General features: G+C 39.9%; 1 protein-coding gene across 1 annotated transcript in view; it reads left to right on the top strand.

Moving 5' to 3' along the window:
* ADGRG2 (adhesion G protein-coupled receptor G2) overlaps positions 1 to 22,678 on the top strand; it is a 72,122-nt gene that overhangs the window by 16,693 nt on the left and 32,751 nt on the right. The window contains exons 4-9 of the mRNA XM_081949554.1: positions 366 to 419; positions 5,669 to 5,701; positions 12,516 to 12,572; positions 12,951 to 13,021; positions 13,402 to 13,469; positions 18,381 to 18,420. Coding sequence (XP_081805680.1) covers positions 366 to 419; positions 5,669 to 5,701; positions 12,516 to 12,572; positions 12,951 to 13,021; positions 13,402 to 13,469; positions 18,381 to 18,420 — 323 coding nt within the window. The remainder of the gene's footprint in view (positions 1 to 365; positions 420 to 5,668; positions 5,702 to 12,515; positions 12,573 to 12,950; positions 13,022 to 13,401; positions 13,470 to 18,380; positions 18,421 to 22,678) is intronic.

The following is a 22,678-nucleotide window of genomic DNA, read 5'->3' as shown; positions in this document are numbered from 1 at the left end:
TAAGCAATAATGGGATATGAATATTGAATGGTACCCATGAAAGGAAGATTAGAAATTCTTTTGGATTATATATAAAGGTTAATAAAAAAGAACTAAGTTAGATATAGTTAAGTTTTGAATATTAGGGGGAAAATATTATGATACGGGATATAGTTAAATAAAGGAGGGATAATGATAACATATATATATAGGTATGGGTACAACATAAGGAAATTGGATGTAAATTGCAAACAATGATTTGGAAAGAATAAACTAAAATAACTTTGCATTGCCCTCTTGTGGTGAGCAGGGAATATAAATATTGTTGTACAATTTTTAAATGTAATGCTTTTAATTTTAATCTAAGAATATATTATATTTTACAGCCAGTGATACAAGTATCTCGTCAAACCTTAGAAACTTTTCTGTAAGCACAACAAGTAAGAAACTTAAATACAATATTCTTTATCTTACTTTTATTTTCTTCCAATTCAATTGTTTTTGCATCTTGGAAACTGCCTGACCAGTCCTTGCAGTTTTCTTAGTAAGGTTTTTCAGTTGTTTACTACTGCCTCCTTTCTAGGGCTTAGAGAAAGTGACTGGATTAAGTAATCCAGCTGGCTTTGTGCCCAAGGCGAGACTGTAGCTCACAGTCTCCAATTTCTAAATCTGGTGCCTTAACCTTTATGCCACACTCGCTCTCTTATCTCTTACTTAGTTTTATTTAAATAAAACATACCTTCAAACTCTTTAAAGCCAGCAAAGCTTTTCAGAATGATAACTCATATTGTATGCAGCTTTCTGAGTTAGGAAGCAGCAGATGCATAGATATATTTGCAGAAATCAGGCTATTCAGTACACTTGGTATTCTGAAGTTCCCAGATGCTTCAATTAGTGAAAAATGCATAGCTTGGCTGGTAAACAAGTGTGTCAGCCCTGGAACCATTTCCCCCTTGTCACTTCAGGGCTGCCACAGCAAAGAAAGTCAAGCTGTGGGAACAGGAGGGGGGAGGAAGAGATAACTAGGGGATTGTAGCCATAATAAAATTATTTCTCCTGAGAACGAAGAGTTTCCCCACCAGGTGCAAGGACGTGGGGTCTGAGACTGAGTGACACTTGGATGGTGACCTGATTGGACCATTGATGGACTATATAGGCAGGGGAGGGAAAACTTTACTTTTAATTAGGGGAAAACCTGAGGGGGCTCAGTTGGGTTTACCCAGATTTACCAATATGATGTGCCTAATAAATCTATACTTTGAGGAACCTGCCTGCGTTCGTTTCTTGGAACCCTGACAAGGTGTTTATAACTCCTACTATATCAGGGCTGTCAAACTCTCAGCCTGCAGGCCAAATGGGTCATATGTTGGCCACGCCCACGCCTGGTTTAGCGAAGGGGAAAAAATCTCGATACATCATGTGATGCCGCCATGACAATGGGAGTTTGACACTCCTGTACTATATGACCTATATATGAAAGACATAGACAGTGGTGGGATTCAAATAATTTAACAACCGGTTCTCTGCCCTAATGATTTCTTCCAACAACCAGTTCACTAAACTCCTCAGAAAGTTAACAACCGGTTCTTCCAAAGTGGTGCTGAATCCCACCACTGGACATAGACCATTTGACAAAAGTGGGTTTTCCCTTTAAGTACTTAAATTAAATCATTTAGGTCCTCAAAGGGAATTTCCACTTTAAATAGATGCCTTTATAACTTCTTATTTCATTCTAAACTTGTTTAGATAGGATCTGCAGAATAGGGCCTTCTGAATATCCCAGCTATCAGATAATCATTTGTCTGATATGCTGAAGGGGGCTTTTTTTTCAGTAGTTCAGGGTATGGAATATATTTCCTCTGGAGTTTCAATTGAACCTCTCTCTGCATTTAAAAAAGCAGTCATTAAACATATTTTACCAGACATTTAGGATTACAGATAGTTCTCAACTTATAATTGGTTACTCATCAACTATTCAAAATTATAATGGACCCCTTCCCCCAAAGATGTGTCCCAGTTCTGAATGTGTTCCAATGGCCAGGCCAGCCTCCTGATGGCATGACTGTATTTCAAGCGCTCAGCAACCACTCTGCATTTACAGCCATTTGCAGAATCCTATGGTCATATGACTGTGATTTATGATGGTTTTGCTGAAAACCAATGTTTACTTCCAGTTTTTGGAAAAATGCCCCATAGCAAACATTAGGTTCACTTAATGACTGTGATAGTCTGTTAATGAGTATAGAATTATTTATTAACCAACGTGATTCACTTATCAACCACTGCAAAAAAAAAGGTTGTAGAATTGGGTTTTCACCCATTTTACAACTGTCACAATTTATGACAATAATGCACAGTCTCAATTATGAGGACTACCTGTGCAATCTAGAGTTCTGAATGCAACTATTAGCCACAGTAAATATTTGAATAGAAAGGGAAAATACCAATTAAAATTAAAGAATCAGGAAAATAAAAACAGGATTTGCGTCTCTCACTGAATTTATTTGTCTGTTTTTAATCTTTAAAAATTTTCTCTAAATACTAGTTTAAAATTATAAATAATGCTGGAAGCCCTTTTGAGATCTGATGCCCTATACCAGTGATGGCTAACCTTTTTCTAAAGGTATGCCAAAATTGTGGCGCATGTGTTGCAGAAAATCAGGAGATTTGGACTGTGAGGTCAAGATAAGCTTTATTTTGGCCAAAAGGTCCAGACAGAGATAACAATTTCTAACATCTGGACTGCGTTCTAATCCAAACACACATTTTTAAATTGTATTCAAAGCATCAAAAACACGGAAATGTGCTAAATCATTTCTATTGGCTAAATTCCTTATTTCTAGGCAGAAAAGCATACAGAAAACACCGAATACATACTGGCTTTTCTGGTTAAGCTATATGCCTGACTTGTAGGCGAGACTCTAACTGACTTGGCCTCCTTAGAACAGATGTTGTGGTCTGACATTTGTATTTCCAGAGTTCAAGTTTCCGGTTCAAGGCTCAGTAAATGTATAACAAAATAGAAGGGATAGAGGGGGCTCCCAGGAGGTCTTATAGTCTGACCCTTGTTATGTCCTGGCAGCCAGCAACAGCCAAGCCACGTCTGATTGGCTAAGACGCGGCTTGGCTGAGCGCGGGCTGTCAGGAACAGCTGATTGGTTGTCCTGCCTGACAGCTCCATATAAATAGCTGTAGATAGTTTTATCGTTGTTGTTCAATAAAGCCGGTTGTTAGTTTCCTCAGACCGTGTCCTGCCTCATCCTTCGGCCAATATTCTACAACCCTGTTTCATGTTATGTCCAAATCTTGCTTTATGTCCTGCTTTACATGAGCTATCGTGCACGCGCACATACCCCCCTCACGCGGGGGGATGTTTCCATCCTCCCCAGGCTTCAGGAAGGCCTTTGGAGCCTGGGGAGGACGAAAAACGGCCCTCCACAGGGAATGAAGCTCCGGTTTGCCCATTAGGCCTGTTTTTCACCCTCCCCAGGCTCTGGAGGCTTTCTTGAAGCCTGGGGAAGGCAAAAAATGGACCCAAGAAGCCAACTGGAAGTTCGGAAACGAACTTCCGGTTGGCCCGTTGGGCCTGTTTTTTGCCCTCCCAGGCTTCGGAGGCTTTCCTGAAGCCTGGGAAGGGCAAAAACAATTTCCCCTAGCCCTCCAGAAGGCCAAAAATCAGCTGGCTGGCATGTGCACTGGAGCTGAGAGCTGCCATGACAGCAAATATGGCTCCGCATACCACATGTGGATCACGTGCCAAGGGTTTGCTATCATGGCCCTATACCAAGCTATATTTCACAGACATTTGGTTTTTGTTTAGTGCAGAAGGCTGAAATGAGTAAATAAAGCAATGATGCGCAGAGTGTGGACATCACATTAATTGTCTTAGTGACAGTGTAAAATGGGTTAGGCCAAATGATGTAAAAGAAAGAAGCTGTGATTTTCAACCCACCCCCAACCATTGCCCCAGGAATTGGAAATTAAAATACTGTTGTAAACTTATTGTAAAATAATTTCAATATGATCCCTGCCTAAATATGGTGGAATATTGCCACTGTATTTTAGCAGCATGACAAGAGAAGACCACAAAATATCATTTTAGGATTGAATAGCATTCACAGGCTGTAGGTTTGCCATCCTTTCTCCCTAGGTATTCTATAAATATCTAGAGAGAAATCTGAAAAATAAAATGTGTCTCAGTTTGCCTAGAAGACTATTTTTCCCTACATATAATCAATCATATTTGACAAATATGCTTCAATTTCATAAAATGCATTAATATTAGATATCGGAGAGCCTTTAATTTAGCCCCCTGATCAGCATATGATCTTTACTGCAACTAAATACAGGTAATCCTCAACTTATGACCACAATTGAACCTAAATTTTCCGTTGCTAAGTCAGACAGTTGTTAAGGGAATTTTGCCCCATTTTATGACTTTTCTTGCCACAGTTGTTAAGTGAATCACTGCAGCTTTTAAGTTAGTAAAACGGTTAATTGCATCTGGCTTCCAGTGGTGGGTTCCGGATCTGGTTGCAACCAGTAGGGTTGCAATGGGGCCCGGCGTCCTCCACATGAATGTGCGCAGCATGTGTGTGCATGCACATGCATCTTACTGTCCAGTGACACCTCCGTGAGTCTTCGTTATGTGCCAGCTGCTCGCACAGGCGCTGTACACGTCATGCGTGGCGTGCGCAGCATGCACAGAAGCGCCAAAGAGTTTAAAGACAGGTAAGGAAAGCGGGCAGGCAGGCAGGCCCTCCCACCGTACTGGAACAGTACCTGGTTCTCCGGGCAGGCTCCGGTACGCCCATACCGGGACGTACCACCTGCAACTCACCACTGCTGGCTTCCACATTAACTTTGCTTGTCAGAAAGTTGCTCAGAAAGATGATCAGATGAGCTCAGAACAAGGCAACTGTCATAAATATGAGTCAGTTACCAAGCCTCTGAATTTGATCACTTGACCATGAGGATGTTGCAATAGTTGTGTGAAAAATGGTCATAAGTATTTTTTTTCAGTGCTGCTGTAAGTTTAAACATTCACTAAACAAACTGTTGTAAGCCAAGGAGTATCTGTAGTCTTGTAAGCTTTGCTTTAGTGAAAAAGAGATGAACATCTTCTAAGACAGTCAAAATTCAGTTGTTAAAAGATTCTCCTAAAATAGGGAAGCAACTTGTTCCACCACTAAAATTATGCCATTTTGTTTTTCAAAAATAAGAATGGAAATGCAAGGCCTCTGGGAGAAAAATAGCTTCCCTTTTCACCTTTAATATCTTCTCACAAATTGGCTTCCATATAGCCTCAAATCAATTCTCATTGCCAACATTTGGCCATTTTGTGAGTTATTTTTTTCCATAGATCATGCCATTTGGGGGATTTGTTAAAGACATAGAAAAAACAATTTGCTTCCCAGATTTTCTGTTTTTATTTTCATATTTTCAAAGTTTGGAAAATTCACGTTTCATCTTACATAAGATTATGGCTGTTTTTATTCACATGCTTTTTAAATAAATAAAAACTGTTTCTTTATTTACAGCAGATTCATCCATTGTCAGTTTTGTCACCTTTCCTAACAGTGCTACAGGCAAGATTTTCCTTAAAAAATTGACATAGAGTAGCTTTAGTGTTTATTATTTTTCTTCTCTTTCCACTATTGTATTAACTTTTGTGTTTTGGTATTCTTAGATTTGTCTTCATTTGGAACTCTGGATACTGCAGGTAAGAGTGGATTTCTTCCACCTGCCTTTCCAAATTAAAAGTTCATTGGCATGGCACTTTGCAACCTTGAAGCTGAACAATTATTGAATGTTTCAATAATGCCCATTTCAAAAATCCAGTTTCCACTTGCCAGTCTCTACTCTTATCACTCTGTTCTCTTTTTGCCTCTCTCTCCTCTTCTTAATCTAGTAAATTCCATAATAATCAAAGTATTAACATAATAATAGAGTTGGAAGGGATCTTGGAGGTCTTCAAGTCTAACCCCCTGCTCAAGCAGGAAACCCATACCATTTCAGAAAAAATGGCTGTCAAATCTCTTCTTAAAAACCTCCATTGATAGATCATTCACAACTTCTGGAGGCAAGACTTCTACTGATTAATTGTTGTAACTCTCAGGAATTTTCTCCTTACTTCTAACTTGCTTCTCTCCTTGGTTAGTTTCCATCCATGGCTTCTTGTTCTGCCTTTGGAGACCCCCCCCCCTCTTCTTTGTCACAGTTTAGATATTGGAATACTGCTATCACATCATCACTAAAATGGATGGATGGATGAAATTGTGAGTCCCTATGAACAAAGGATGTAGTTAAGACTATCCTGGGCTAGATCACCACTGGAGTGGAATCCAATGGAGTGGAATCCTATATATGCATCTGTTATTGTTCTAAACTAGCATTTGTTTCTTGATTCCACCCATTCAACTTCCCCAGAAGATAGGTGGAGTTTGATATTCAGTAATTTAAATAAACTTTCCAAAACTATTCTATGAATCATTAGACCATGACTTTAGAAAATTTGTTGAATTAAGACTTTCGGTTGTTCTTCCGGCACCTTCGGAAGCCTGATCCGCAAGCTCTGTGGTCAGCTCTGATCGCTCCCTGTCGGAGGGTCCAATTTTGGACCATAGTCACCCTGAAGGGATGGTGAAGTAAAGGGAGACCGCCTGGCAGGTAGAGGACTACTGCATCTCTCCTCCCTGACTTGGAAACCCCCCCTCATCAGAAGATGAGGAGCAGCGGCAGCCAAAATGGCCACCATGAACCCGGGGACAGCCTGAATACCCAAGACTGCTGGAGTGGAAAAAGTGAATGGAGTGTGATCTGCGTAAGAAAATATTTTTTTAGTGCAAGTTGACCCCAGAGATCCAAGGAGGAAGCATATTTAAAGCTATTTGTTGAAGCTGCAAATGGGCACACAGGAAAAATACCAGAGAATTGAAGAAGGAAAAAAAATGCTTTTTAAATAATAAATAGAAACCTGGTTCCTCAAAGCTAAAAGACGTGGTATTGAGAGAATTTTAAAATGCTAGAATTAAAGTCCCAAATTTCTCTTTACAAACATTGCTCAATTATTGGATTTATAATTTTAAAATAATTGAAATTGGAACTGTTAACAAGATCGCAGAGAGGTTGAAGCAGACAGAAACAAGAGTGCCATCTGCTGACGAAAAGGGAAATATGCAAGCTTGGAAATAACTATTCAAAAGGACTGGGAATATCTGTTAGACACAGACTTACTCCAAGACCACTAGAGATTTGATTATTAGCTAAGGACTTGGTTAAGAGCCCCTGAACATCATTGAATATTATTGAACATATAAAGTAATTTGAAGAGGCGTGGATAACCTCCTGATGAATTTAAATTGTTTGGACTGACTATTGATGATACATTTAAAATTGTGACTTGGAAGTTTGGCTTTTTGAATTAATAAACTCTGGACAGTGGACTAAAAAAGAGATTGACTAAACACAGATGCAATGTAAGACAGAAGTGAGGAGAACCTAAACAGAATGAAGTTTTTTCAAAGCATTGAGAAAATATTTGACCGTATAGACCAAAAATTTAATACAAAGAATAATGGACAATGATCAGGACAAGGAAGAAAGAATGGAGCTACCAAAAGAAATAGAGGGGAAAGCAGAGAGAAATCAACAAGAAGAAGATAACAAGGAGGAGATGTTGCCAAAACAAATAGTTAAGGAACTAAAAAAGGAGGGAAATATATAATGTAAAAGACCTAAAAAGGGAATGGGAGAAACAGGAAGAGAACTGGGGAAAAGAGATATAAGATGGAATTGATAGTTTTAGAATTAGACAGTGGGAAAGGGTAGAGTTGGGAGGAAAAGTTAGATTGCATAGTCAAATAGAGGGAATAAAAGACTTATAGGACAAATATGGGAGGAAAAATAAAAGTAAAATAAGACTAAAGGTTCAGATGTGGGTAAGAGATAAAGGATAAGGGAAAATAGAGTAAAATAATATTTTTATGAATATATTTCAATAATGTATTAATATCAGAACTATGCAGGTTGTATTATTATTTTAGCAGTGTGATAGATATCAGGATAATATTTTAATATAAATGGATATGAAGAACTGGAAAAATAGATTTTGAATGACTACTAAATATGTATAAAAATATGAACGTGGAAGGTTAGAACTTAGCAATGGGTGATTAGGGAAATATCTATAAATATATATTAATCTAAACATGTGTATTAATAGTAGAATTATATGGATTGAAGAACTCGAAAGAATATAAATAGAAATACCCTAAATGTATAAATGATCATGATTGATACTAAAGCTGTATAAGGAGATATTGAATAATGGAAGAATAAAGGATGGAACTTTGATTTAACTATGGAAATATGAACAAACTGGATCACTTCCGGTTTCCGAAGGCGATGGACGTTGGTCCGCTGCTCGCTTCTCCAGTGGGCTCCTTTTAGGAGCACAGGCGGTCTTGGAGGGACCACCTGCCGTAGGGCGGCTTGCTGGAACCCCCGGATCGGCAGCAGCCATGGGGGGGCTTCCAGCTTCGCCTTAGGAGCCAGGGAGCGTGGGGGATGCATAGCAGCACCTTCGCTGAATGGATTCCTGAAGGAAATAACTAATTAGAAGTAGCAACTGAAGTACTAGAGGTGAGAGGTTTGCTCCAATCTCCCTAACCCCTTTTAATTGATGAGCAGCAGCCTTTGTGGATTCAATCTATTTGAAGTTGGAAGATTGGAGGGGTTTTTTTTCACCCCTCTCAGGCAAAGCGGCATTTGGACTATCTCTCAATCTCGGAATGGAGAGAGAGAGAAAAAAATGTTGAATTAGTCACTTGTACTAACTATGTGAAAAGATTTATATTGCAATTGCAAGAGGCGATTGCTGAGTTGTTTTAAAAACTTTATGGAAAATTTTGATGTTCTGCTCCCTGGTTCCCTGTGAAAGGGGGAGCTAAGATGTCCTGCTTCCGTCTTCTTCTTCGCACTTATAAATGAAATCTGCCTTTTGAAACTATCTTTGAAGAAAGTCTGGCTTTATATTACTATTCGCCCCTGAAGGACTCCTGGAGCTTCTCCTGTTATGTGGTCTTTCTGGATTTGGATTATTTGATTTTTTTTCTTGTGACTTCTTGGCTTGGAACTGTGACTGAGGATTAACTTTCACTTTTGGATTTGCCTGTCTTCTCGGACTCATTCGGCTGCATGCTTCACAGACGCCATTTCTTTTGCAAAAGATTTATGATCATCTCTGAACTCAGACAAATGGGGCCCAGAAAACCACCTTCAGGCAAGGCAGCTTCGGCACCTACATCTTCTACATCCAGCCCAACGACTCAACAGACAAAAAATTCATCATTCTCACAACAAGAAGGGACTGGAGAGAGCTCAAAAGACATATCTGTTATACAAATGTTCCAGGCTCTTAAGCAGGGACAAAATGAGTTGAAAAAAGAGGTGGCAGATTTTAGAGAACAGCTCAAAGGTGTATAGCAGCAAACAACAGAAAATAAACAGAGAATTGGTGTGCTGGAGGAGGGTGCAGCCGGGCTGGGGGAGGAGGTTAAGGCAGTCCAGAAGTGGAATACAGAATTGGAAAATTTTATGGTAAAGATAGAACTTGAAAGAATGTCCTTCTTTCTCAGATTCCAAAACCTACCGGAGACAGAAGATGAAGATCTTAAGAATATAATGAGTACAATCTTAGCAGAATATATTAAGAGAGATAAAGAACAGTTGTGGTGGGATATGGATCTGGTTTACAGGATTAATTCAGCATATGCCAGAACATATAAGGTTCCAAGGGAAGTACGTGTTAAATTTCTTAGGAAGATCACGAGGAATGAGGTGCTAGGTGCCCAAAGGGAGGGACCACTAAAATCTAAAGACAAAGAAATTACCATTCTTAAGCAAATTCCCAAAAAAAAAAAAAGAGATAAGAGGAGGAAGTATTCCTCCTTATCAAAGAAATTATATAATAAAGGAGTTTGGCTTAGATGGTTATTGCCAGAAGGAATGTTGATCTTCTGGGAGGGAAATAGAATTAGAATTAATATAGTTGTGGAGGCAGAGGCCTTCATTAAAAAACATAGTGCCCTCCTAGAGGACGAAAATATAAGAGGTAGTGAAAAAGGTGACAATATACAAGACACGAAGGAGGGAGGGGCTGCTGCTCCGCCTGGGGACAGGGGGGAGGGAACAATATTGGAAAGACTCAGGTCACAAAAATAAATGTATTTGAAATATCATTGTAATCTTGATACATTAGAAAGTGGCAAAAGAGATGATTGAACACATGGTTGATACAATGTATAATAAGATGCTGTTTCTACTTATCTTTTATCTTTTGTTTTTTCTTTTCTGTAAAGGTTGTGAGAATTGGAGAGATTTCTACCTCTAGCATGATGGAGTTGCCAAAATTTTCTGTATATCCACTTACCATTTCCCATAAATTTTTAAAAATCAATACAATTCTTTTTTTAAAAAAGGAAATATGAACAAATTGTATAAGGAGATATTGAATAATGGAAGAATGAAGGATGGAACTTTGATTTAACTATGGAAATATGAACGAAATAGGTGGAATATTATAGCTATATGAAAAGGGGGCAAAGTTAAAATTGGGTTAGAAAATAGTGGGGGGAAATAATAACTATATATTAATGTTAAGTTATACAAAAGGACAGAAAAATGGTTTAGAAATGGAAGATGATAATAAAAGGCATGTATAAATAATATGAAATAACGGAAATGAAATGTAATATTTAGGAATAATAAGTATGTTTATGTGTAGTGAAATGTATGCTATCCAGGTACCACACCATTCACGCATTGATAAGTATAAAGAATATAAAAAATAAAAATGTGATTGAAAAAAAAAGTTGAATTAATAAATGAGTATCTCAGGGCAGTGGCAATGCCACAACAGGGATTGAGATAAACCATATTTAAAAGCAAATTAATTACAAACCGAAAAGCATTTAATTCTTTGACACAAGATACTTCAATGTCTGAAAATCCTGTTTAGAAAAAAGAAAAGGTAATAATACATCAGTTAGGTTACTTGCTCATTGCATGGCAACAAGGATGGCATAACAAATAAAATTAATGACATTCTGCTATAAAGGAAAGCTACAAAAAGTCAGGAGGAAATTTTTTAAATATCCCAAATGCTGTTGGTGACAGAGGAATCATTTTCTTATATATAATTTTCCTAATTCAAAACCACTTTCATTTCATTATTCCACCAAACATCTTTTTTGTACTTTCCTTTATTGTGCGTTGGACTAAACAAAGAAATTTGCTTGCTCTATTTTATTTAATACAAATATACTTAACATTAATATATTTCTGAGGGCTTTTTATAAAACAATTCTTTTCATTTTTTTTCCAAGGAACTTCCATTTAATCTTTCCTTAATTTCATTTTCATTTTTTTTCTCTTGAAGGATTCTTCTGTCTTCTATACTGTTATATATGGATTTTCTCTTTCTGCTTTTATTTTATGTACATTTTCTTCCCAGATCCACTCTTCATGCTACCAAATGAAAGTCTGTTCTATATTCAGAACTTCTCATAACTCTTGCAGCATTTATTAAATCCTTTGATCTTTCATTGTAAACTGTTAAATCAGGCATTAGGTTAGATTAATTCCGTTACATATGAATGCATCAATAGGCTGAAATCATGATCAAAGCAAACAACTCATTCCTTGTAATTAAGGTGACCAACTTTTTTACAATGAAAAGGAGGACAAAACACGTTCTATTGTCCAAAATGGCAATGCTTATTTTATTCCTGTTATTTGGAATTAATCATGTAGTCACTTTCTATACTATACATGTAGTTATCAGTTCTGCTCTATAAAAACAAGATAACCATTCAGTTCTATTTAATTTGTCTTCCATCTCTTAGTTTCAGAAAAAATATTCTACCTCTGTGTCTGTCTAAATTTTATTTCATTTTTATCTCATGTCATTAATTCATTAGGTTTACTATGTGTTCCTGTTGCAATCTAAATTGTGATCATTCATATATTAGCAGATGGTCCAATAAATATTGATTTCCTATATCCATAAAGGCTTCTGCTAACTGAATCTAATGTTTAAAAAAGTCAGGTAGGTTATTAGTTTCAGTTATCCCATGCTACATGAAGCATTCCCTGCTAAGACTCCATTTTAACACATTTTGGCCAGAATTTATAAGCGTTAACTAAAACCCAGTTTTATCCCCGGCATGCTTCTGTTATTCTGTATAAATAAAGAATCATCAATCCAAAGACAACTTTGTAAGCTAAGATACCATGATTTCCTCCTCTGGCTTCTGTTGCTCTTATTTTTTTTATAAACAATTTCATTCTTTTGAGTTTAAAGGCTTACTGGAATTAATATCTGTACCTGGCTTTATAATATTGAACCTAACTCATTTTTTTAAAATTATAAATGCAATATTCATATTTTGGTTCCATGCTAGGAGTTATATTGTTAGGAAAAGTGTACCAATTATATTAAAATGCAAAGTCCTCTTTTTACTTGTGTTTTGTAGGAGCAAACATTTTATATAAGAAAGTGTGTAAATTATCGGATATATGTAAAGACTCAGGTTAGTGATTCTTAATTTTTTACTTGATATCAAATATGTTTAATAGACTGTTGTTTGGATTCAGTTCTATTTTAGATTTAAAGGTCCTTGCCTTGCCTCCCTGCACAGAGAATGTGGAAAGGAGGATTTGTGACCATGCGAGCTGGTTCTTATAATAATAGACTATACTTTGCCATATAACTAAACCAGGCCAAATATTATAAAGACATGTTTATTCTCTAACTTTCTTTCTATGTGCAGAATATCAATAAATAATCACACAAGGAAACTAAAGAATAAAAGAGAAAATATATGCTTTCTTATTTTTCTAAAATATATGCTTTAATTTCTAAACCAAACTATTCCTAATGCAATTTTTTTTTCTCCCTTCTTTTCCAGTTTTCTACATGGGCAGTATGAAATTTCAAATTCGTGAAAACAATTCAGATACTTCATATAACCTAACAGTAGTAAGAGTCCTTATTATTGTTATTTTGTGATCAAACTTACATTTACTACTAGGGTTATTAACCATTGTCACAACCCTAATGTTGCATAATTAAAAGAGTCACAGTTGACATTAACTGTCTAGGCATAAAGTAAATGCTAAATGGTAGAAAAAGTAAATTTACCTCAGCTTGGTCCCTTGAATGGAATAATTTTATTATACTTTACTCATTCTGTAATTAAAATTTTGTTAGGTTTTAGTCACAGTACATTCTCTGCTATGAATAGTAATGAATAATCTGTGCCCTATCAGGCTATATTATGCTGCTATGCCCATTATATTCTCTGGAGGCAGACACTATACAAAAGTATAATGTATTCATGAGTTCTTTATTGTTTTTAGAAATATCCTGGCAATAACACTAATTTATACCAGTTAAAAGTTTCTTCAACCCAACTACCAGAAATAAAGTGAGTACTTTAAAACTATAGCTCTTTCTTCTTTGCCACTGTTGCATGCAAGTCATATTTAAAATACTTTTGTATTTTAATACATTTGGAAGAAAAAAAACTTATTTTAAATTTATCACTTCTGGGTTGCTACAATCTATTTATATACTGCCAAATTAATTTTCATAGCAAACTATTTCATGTCTGTTTTCATGTCTTCAGCACAAGTTCTTTCTATCATGAATATAAGATTAATATCCATGTATATTACTTGCAGTTTACTTGCAGTGAAATCACCCCTTATATGCAATGTTCAGTACAGATATTCACCATACATTTATATGCATTTGGTTGGTGTGTTGGGGTTGGTCTTATTCCTATCTATGTCATTTTTCATTGGATGGTTCTTTCCTAATTTGTTTTGAAACTATTTTTTTCTTGTTATTTATATATTGAAAGAAACTTTTTTTTATTATCTTTGACTTTTGTTGTAAGTCTTTGTTCATCCTGAGCCTTTGCTTTTCTGACTTTGTCTTTGCAGACTTTGGCAATCTGCTGATATTCTGCCTTAGTTGTGTGTCCCTCTTTCCATTGTTTTGTACTTGTTCTTTTTGCCTTTCAGTTTGTCAGAGAGATCTTTGTACAGCCATGCTTGTTTCTTCTTGGATTTGTTTTTTCTTTCTCATTGGTATTGTGCTGGCATGGGCTTTTATGATCATATTTTTCAGAGTTTCCCAAGATTCTTGAGTTGAGTTCTCTTTTAGGATTTTCATCCAAGGCATCATTCCCAAGTTCTCTCTGGGTTTATTAAAATCAGCTCTTTTAAAATCTAAGACTTTGGTATCATTATGTCCATCCATGAAAATAACATTTAAAAAGTAAGATAACCCACTGTCCAAAACCATTCAAAGCTTAATTCTGCTGCTTATTTCTTCTGTTCTCAAATTTAAATTAACTTTAAGTTTTTTATAGGCAGTCTCTTTTAAAATGGTAAAAATTCCTCACCAGCTGGAAACACATTCTCCTTCCGTATCCTTCCATTTCGGAGCTGCCCCAACTTCATCAGCCTGGTGGCTGGATTTTTTGTCGCCAGCTTGAAGAACTTCTCTTGGATCGATCAGGGACTTTGCGATGTCCCTGAGATGAGCAAGACATATTCTTCCTATTCACCATCTCTGTGGGACAGCTTAGGTCCGATTGGACCACCCAGCGGCAAAAGTATTGGCTGCGGTCTCAGAGCATTGAGACAGCATGTCTGTATCATCGTGACACTGGCTCTTCCTCCGAACGAGGAAATAAATTGATGATAAAAATTTGCAAATCCCAGGAAATTTTGCAATTGCTTGTGTGTGCAAGGAGGTGCCCAATCAGTAACGGCCTGGACTTTTGCCAGGTCCATCTTGATGCCTTTGTGGGAGATACAGTATCCTAGGTGATCAATCTTCTCCTGATAAAATTCACATTTAGATAATTTGGCATAAAGTTCAGCGGCCCAGAGTTTCTTGAGGACTGAGTGCACCAACGTCATGTGTTCCTCACGTGTTTCTGTGTAGATAAGGATGTCATTGAGGTAGACTAACATGCCTTTGTACAGGTGTTCATGCAAAACTTCATTTATTAATTGCATGAAAACTGCTGGCGCCCCTTGCAGTCCAAACGGGAGTACCCTGAATTGGAAGCATCCCAAAGGGCAGTTGAAAGCAGTTTTCCTCATCTCTCTCCTTGATTCTGACTCTGTAGTAGGCTTCTCTTAGGTCCAACTTTGTGAAAATCTTCCCCTTCCTCAAGTGGGCCAACATATCCTTCATGAGTGGCAGGGGGTATACATTTTCCATGCAAATTCCATTAAGGTTTTTGTAATTCACACATAAACGAAGTAGCATGGTGGTGGTGGGGGCTTTTCTCACTTGATTGCATCCTCCCCACCCCCACCCCATCTATTGGTCTGCCACTCTGCTCTGTTGTCATTCTCAGTCACCAGTTTGCTTATCTGCTGTGCTGAAATGTTCTACCACTACCGACAGCCTCTGATTCCACCGATGCTCTACCATCACTTTCTATGCTCCTTTCTATATTGCTCTCAGGATCTGCTTCGCTGCGCTGCTCCTTGCTGTTGGCTCTCCTTTCTATTGCTGCTGCTCTTTGCTCCTCAGCTACGTGGCTCCTGTTTGCTGGTCTGTCACACCGGTGTGCTGTTTCTCCCAGTAAACAGGACTGCCTGGATGGCCTACAGTAAGCTCACCTCTTGTCTTCTCTCTACAGCTGGTTCTCCTTGTCCTCCCTGCTCTTCTCTCTCACTGGCTCACCTTTTTGTTCTCTGCTGGTGGTTGCTTTGCTCTCAGTGAGCTTGCCTCTCTGCCCCATGGATGATTTTCTTTTCTCCTTCACATCTAGCCCCACTTGCTCACCGGTTTGCTTCCTTGTTCTCTGCCAGTGCGTTCTGCCTCTCGACTCACCTCACTTCAATCATAAATGAGTTCTTCCTAAATTAATTACTTTTTAAAACCTTATCTTAATCTTAAACAATGGTATAGAATCCTGGACTTCAAGTAAAGATACTTTATCTTTTCTTACAAGTTTGTAATAAAAAATAAACAGTTTAATGGAATTCACATTGAAACTAGCACACTTGCCTGGTTTAGGAATGGAGCAATGTAAGAGATTTCAATACTTAAGGAACAATTTCTTCTACTCTCATCAACCAAAGTTGGAGGCATTTGTCATACAGTGGAATAGAAATTAGATGCTTTGGTTTTGATTTCTAAATAGGCAAATATCCCCACTCATGTGAAAGATGTAAGGATAGTTAAATAACTATTTACATTGCATATTAGTTTTTTCTAGTGATCCCCTTTGTCTATAATCACGTTCCTTTTTTCAAACCAGGAGGGGCAGTAATTTAAAGTCTCCCTGACAGATAATTCCAGTAAGGTACCATTGGTAAGACTAAAACTGCCTGTTGTCTCTTAGCCTCTCCAGCTTTTCTACTTGGATGTATGCCTTTAGCCCAGCATTAGGCAAACTAAGCAAAACAATCTCTGGATTTAACTGCTCCTAGCATAGAATTATAGAACCCAACAAATGCTGTATCAACTATGGGGGACATGATTTACTGTAATAAGAAATTCCCATATTAAAACAAGCTAAACTTCTACATTTAAAATGGAATTTATTGGAAAAATGAAATATAGCATAAAATGCGGGAAGGCAATAACTACACACAGAAACTGCCAAATAAATTTGTACTAAAGTAATGAAAATAACTACTGATTATTTTCTTATATGGATTTTTGAGTTTCAGCACAAGTTCAGAGTTTATTATAGTTGGAAATGAGATTGTCTCCAGATTTTGGATACTCACAACCTCTTGTTCCTCTTACTAGCATCTCCTCCATTTCTCTTCTTTTTGACTCCTATCTTTCACTTTGTAGAAAATGGAGATACTTTAAAAGCTAGATTTACTCAGAAAACTGTTGTTTTTCCTAAGCAAGAATTATCCAACAACAAATGACTGTTTAAGAAATGAGACTGTCAGACTTGCCCCAGTCTGATCCCCCAGGGAAGAAAAACTCTCCACTTCATTGGGTTGAAGCGAAAGATACTTTTATTAAGAGATGCTGGCTACACTAAAGTCAGATGGAATCTAAAGTTTCCTGTGCAACAATACATAAGTATTTTCTTGGCTCTCCATCCCTCCCCTCATGACCAGTCCAATGCAACATTGCCAAGATGTTTTGGGAAATGCTGGGGTGTTTAGGCTGGTGAAATTCCACACTTAGGGCAAGCCGTCAAGAGTTGGCATGAACCAGATTCCAACCAGCTCTGCTCTTCTTCAACTGTGCTCACTTCCCCAATTCCCACTATAGAACCATACAGATTTATTGCCTGTGTTCCCCCTCCCTTCCCCATTGCTTTAATGACAGAATGCCAGCAAGGCGCCAAGCCGAAGGTGGTGGATCTGACAGAGACTTCTTAAGAAAATGAAAATTGATTTCTACCTATTGATGCATCTCAGCATTTAATTAGTTTATCAGATGCTTTGTCAGATGGTAGAGTGTGGCTAAAGCTAATTGGGAAAGTCTGGAATGAAAAGATAATGTGTCATGACTGTTTAGTCACCAGTTTATATGCACCAAATGTGCCGACTATAAATGCAATAAATAGGCAAGGTGCTTCTTATGTGGTACTAATGGCACAATATTTTGCCCTTATGTTATAGAAGCATATACTGTATGTCTTAATTATTATAAATATTGATAGAGTTTAAATTAATTTTTGTAGTTTGCTTTCTTACAATATACATACAAAATTGTGCTAGTTGCAATTATCATTCTGCAAGAGGAACTTCACTTGCCCAGTGATTTTTCCCCCCAACCCCCATACAGTTCCTGGCTGTGGAGAATGGGGAGATTCTTAGGATTGGATGAGATGTGGGGTGGTAAGACTGCTGTCATGGTTCCAACTGACAAACCCAACCCAGCAAGCGCTGATGAGACAATCCAATCTCTCAATGCAAAGCTTTATTAAGTACATCATTTCAGCACAGCATGAAAGCGAAACCAGCTTTGGGGAATTCCCAGGCAATTTAGTATAATTAAAGTATAGAATCCTCCCTCTCCCCATTAGTACAGGTCACATTATCCAATGAGGCGTCCAAATGTTGTTGTGGAAATATCAGATGAACACTGTTGAAATGACTTTGGTTCTCATGAGACTGTTTCTTGTTATCATCTGGAATGCACATTCCAATCTCCCCTTCCCCCTGGTCAGTTGGCAAGCTGCGGGGCAATGAAAACGAATGCGGTTTGATTACACTTAGAAGCTTGATGACTGCATGTTCAGATAAATTGGAACTTAATTGGTTTTCGCCCTGTTTCCTATTGAAAATTAAACTTGTAACTTTTAATTTAAGCAACTAAAAATGTATTTTAGTATTTCAGATTTCAATAAAACACTTCAACGGCTAAGTCAGGTAAGTAATCTATAACATAATATTATAATTATATGTACAGATGTAAATATCTTTTTGGTTACAGTTACTCCTCAACTTACAATCAGAATTGACCCCAAAATTTTTGTTGCCAAGAGAGTCAGTTGTTAAGTAAACATCGTCCCATTTTATGACCTTTCTTGCCACAGTTAAGTGAATGACTGAATCTGGCTTCCCGTTGACTTTGCTTGTCAGGTCACAAAATGTGATCACATGATCTTGGGACACTGCAACTGTTGAGTCCTGATCTGGGACTCGCCATACCATGGGGGGGGGGCCACTGAGCTGCTATAACTGGGGCCAGCTACGGAACTGCTACACGGCTGCGGAGATTGTGGCAGTGGCAACAGCAGCAAAACGCATCAGAACAGAGCCAACCTGTCGCCCATCAACAGCCCGTTTCTCTTTTCATGATAGGTGCCGGCAGGCAACAGGGTGCATGGCTGGTGCAAAGAAGGGGCGGCATCAGGATTTCTGGCGGCAGAGCATCACAGCCGCCCATCAGTTGTTTGCCCCTGCAGCCGCACAGGCGTCTCCAGTCATGCAGCCCAGGACTTTGCACCAGGCCAATGGCCTGGCCACGCCACTGTGACTGGATGCTAGTCACAGCTGGCTGGATGCTGGGTGGCCAGCAGGTGTGATAGGCTGGTCAGTAGGCATGGCCTTGGACTATAAAGTGCACTGGGAGGTGGGAGGTGACTTTGCACGGAACTATGTTATACAGGAGAGTGAGACAGCTGGCTGAGAGCCGGCAGGGCCCAGAGGCCGGTAAAGCACCGCGGCCATCAGGGGTGTGGTGGTTTGGGGCTGAGGGTGTCTACCCCTCTTTATTCTGGGGCCCATTTGATTCAGTGGTGGGAGACATCCTAACCCCACACCACCCTACGGATTGTGGAACCGAACTGATACCCGGAATCAAACTGCCAAAGCTGAAAATGTACTCGATGACGCCGAGGGAGATGGGGAACTCCGATGGTACATCAACAAGAACTTGGCTAGGGGTTTTATCCAACCAGCACAGTTGTGGGTAGCCTCACCGGTACTGTTTAGAGAAAAGAAAGACGGGACCCTATACTTAAACATTGCCAAAGCTGAAAAAGTACTCGATGATGCTGTATGAGATGGGGGAACTCCGATGGTACATTGACAAGAACTTGGCTAGGGGTTTTATCAAACCAGCACAGCTGCGGGTAGCTGCACTGGTGCTGTTTAGGGAAAAGAAAGACGGGACCCTATGCTTAATCATTGACTTCTGCGACATCAATAGTGTGTGTGTGGAGCATATGTACCCCTTGCCTCTCATGAAGGACATGCTCACCCATTTGGCGAAGGGGCATTTTTCTACTAAGTTGGATCTGTGAGAGACTTATTATCGAATACCCATTAAACCAGGGGACAAGTGGAAGACCGCGTTTAACTGTCCGTTGGATAGCTACCAGTTCCGGGTAATGCCATTTGGATTACAAGGGGCCCCAACTGTATTCATGCAGCTCATTAACAATGTATTATACGAATACCTGTACCCAGGGGTCCTTGTGTATCTCGACAACATACTCAATTACACCACCACTATGGAGGAACATGCAAGGCTGGTGAGCCGGGTGCTAAAGAAATTGCTAGCAATTATATGTGAAACTATCCAAGTGTGAGTTTCACCAACCATCTGGACTATCTGGGCTACCGCACATCCAACACCGGATCCCCATAAAGTTGAAGCCGTGTTGGAGTGGCAAGCGCCAAAAACGCGCAGACACCTGCAAAGTTTCCTTGGCTTTGCCAATTTTTATCGGCACTTTATTCCATCATTTGTCAAAGTGACATTACCATTGATTGATTTATTCTGCATTAAGCATACGCTAACGAAGCCTTGCCTAGGATAACCACTCTAGTGGACAATGGATTGCTTTTGAAGCACTAAAAACATTCCTTGCTGAAACACCCCAACCCTGTACAACCATTTATCATTCAGGCTGATGCCAGTGATGTGACTGTGAGAGCCATCCTGTTACAAAGAAACAGGCGGGGCCAGCTGCAGCCATTTGGATATACATTGCGGGAGCTGCTGGCTGGGCAATTTGGGAGAAGGAAGCCTTTGTGCTGCTCTGGGTGTTGATGATGTAGCCGCATCTTTTGAAGGGGGCCATGGATCCATTCGAGATCTGGACAGACTACAAAAACCTTGAGGCACTTCAGTTGCTACAGCAGTTGTCCCCAAAGCAGGTCCGGTGGGCACAGTACTTCCAACGGTTCTGTTTTCAACTTAAGTATATCCCAGCAGGTAAGAACTTCCTGGTGGATGCCCTGTCATGAATGCCGCAATATAACAGTCGCAGAGAGGAAGTAATCATACCTCCCTTCCAGCAAGCAGCCCAGGTGACTGTCGAAGCCCCAGTTGATGACTTGACAGATGAGTTATTGACTGCACTGTTAACAGACACATAGCTTCAGGAGAACCAACAACTAGTCACCCAAAGGGACAGTGTTGCATAGGAAGGCAGCAAAATGTATGTGGCACTTGCTATGAATGTCAGCGGTGTCATGACACCAAACAAGCCAGCCATTTTGGTTTCCTAAAAACCCTACATCTTACCAGGTGACAGTTCTGGTGGCCACAAATGAAGGCAGAAATAGAGAGCTACATCAATAGCTGTCTGGTCTGTGCAGCTACAAAACAGTGGCCAGGAAAAATACTTGGCCTCTTACAGGCCATGGCTGACCCTTCCCAGCCATGGGAGATTGGCATGGACTTCATTGTCAACCTGTCAGAGAGTAATGGACACACATTGATACGGGCGATCATTGTCCTCTTTTCCAAGCAAGCCCATTTCGGGCCATGTTCCGGGTTGCCCTCAGCACAAAAGCTGTCAAAGCTGCTTATTGAACACTCATTGAACCATCTTCATGGGGTTCCACAACGCGTCATATTGAACAGAGGGGTGCAGTTTACTGCTTGGTTCTGGCAAGACTTCGTCCGCTTGATTGGGTCTTCCCAAGGCCTCAGCACAGTGTTCTACCCCAGCACAAATGGGGCATTCAAATGAACAAGTGCCATGGTGGAGAAATATCTGCGGTGCTATGTCACCTACCAACAGAAGAACTGGGCAGACCTTCTTCCATTTGCGGAGGTAGCCTACAACAATGTACTGCACAACAGTACTGGTTTCACCCTGTATCGGGTTGTTCACGGGATGGACTTAGTACGCATTCCTGAGTGGCCCCAAGACCCTCCATTCCCTAGTCGCCTGAGCGAGTGGGCAGATAAGATACCGGAAGTGTGGGAGGATGTAAAGATGGCATTTCAGAAGGCGTCTGAAATCCATAAGGCCTAAGATGACAAAAAATGGACATCAAATAATCTGTTCCAGGTGGGGGACCAGGTGTACCGCTCCACTAAATACCTCAGATTAAAAGTGCTGTGCAAGAAACTAGGCCCAAAGTATCTAGGGCCTTTCCCGATTATGCGGGTGATCAACCCTGTCATCGTGGAACTGAAGCTTTCACCCTGTGTTTCATAGCAGCCTCCTGAAACCCATAAAGGAGGATGACATCCAGACCCTTCCCCAGCTGCCAGGTCTTGTAGGGGAGGACAGATATGAAATAGACCAGGTCCTAGACTCATGACTCCATAGGGAAAACTTCAGTACCTGGTACAGTGGGTGGCTGAGCGGGATGTGCAAGCCCTGTGCCTGCTTGCCAGGTTCCACAGGCACTATCCTGACAAGCCGGGGGTGGGAATGCATGTCAAAGTGCTGTGCCTAACCCATCTGTCTCCTTTCTTCTAGGTGTGGTCCTGGTAGAGGGGATCAGCCTGTCGAGTCCCGATCCAGGACTCACGATACCTGGGGATGGGGGGTGGGGAACAGAGCTGTTACAAGCGGGACCAGCTATGGAACTGCTACACAGCTGTGGAGATTGTGGCAGTGGTGGCAGAATGCATCAGAACAGAGCCAGCCTGCTGCCTATCAGCAGCCCATTCCCCTTTTCGCGATTGGCGCTGGCAGGCAACAGGATGCACAGCTGGCACAAAGAACAGGGTGGCATCTGGACTTCCGTTGGTGGAGCAACATAGCTGCCCATCAGCTATTCATCCCTGTGGCTGCCCATGCATCTCCAGTCATGCAGACCAGGATTCTGCACCAGGCCCAGCCATGCCGCTGCGATCAGATGCTAGCCACAGTCGGCCAGATGCTGGGTGGCCAGCAGGCATGGTAGGCTGGTCAGCGGGTGTGGCCTTGGACTA

Source organism: Natrix helvetica, assembly GCF_964273705.1.
Source record: "Natrix helvetica genome assembly, chromosome: 3".
Classification (NCBI taxonomy): Eukaryota; Metazoa; Chordata; class Lepidosauria; order Squamata; family Natricidae; genus Natrix; species Natrix helvetica.
Note: the sequence above shows the minus strand (reverse complement) of the source record. Positions and strands in the feature narration are given on the sequence as shown.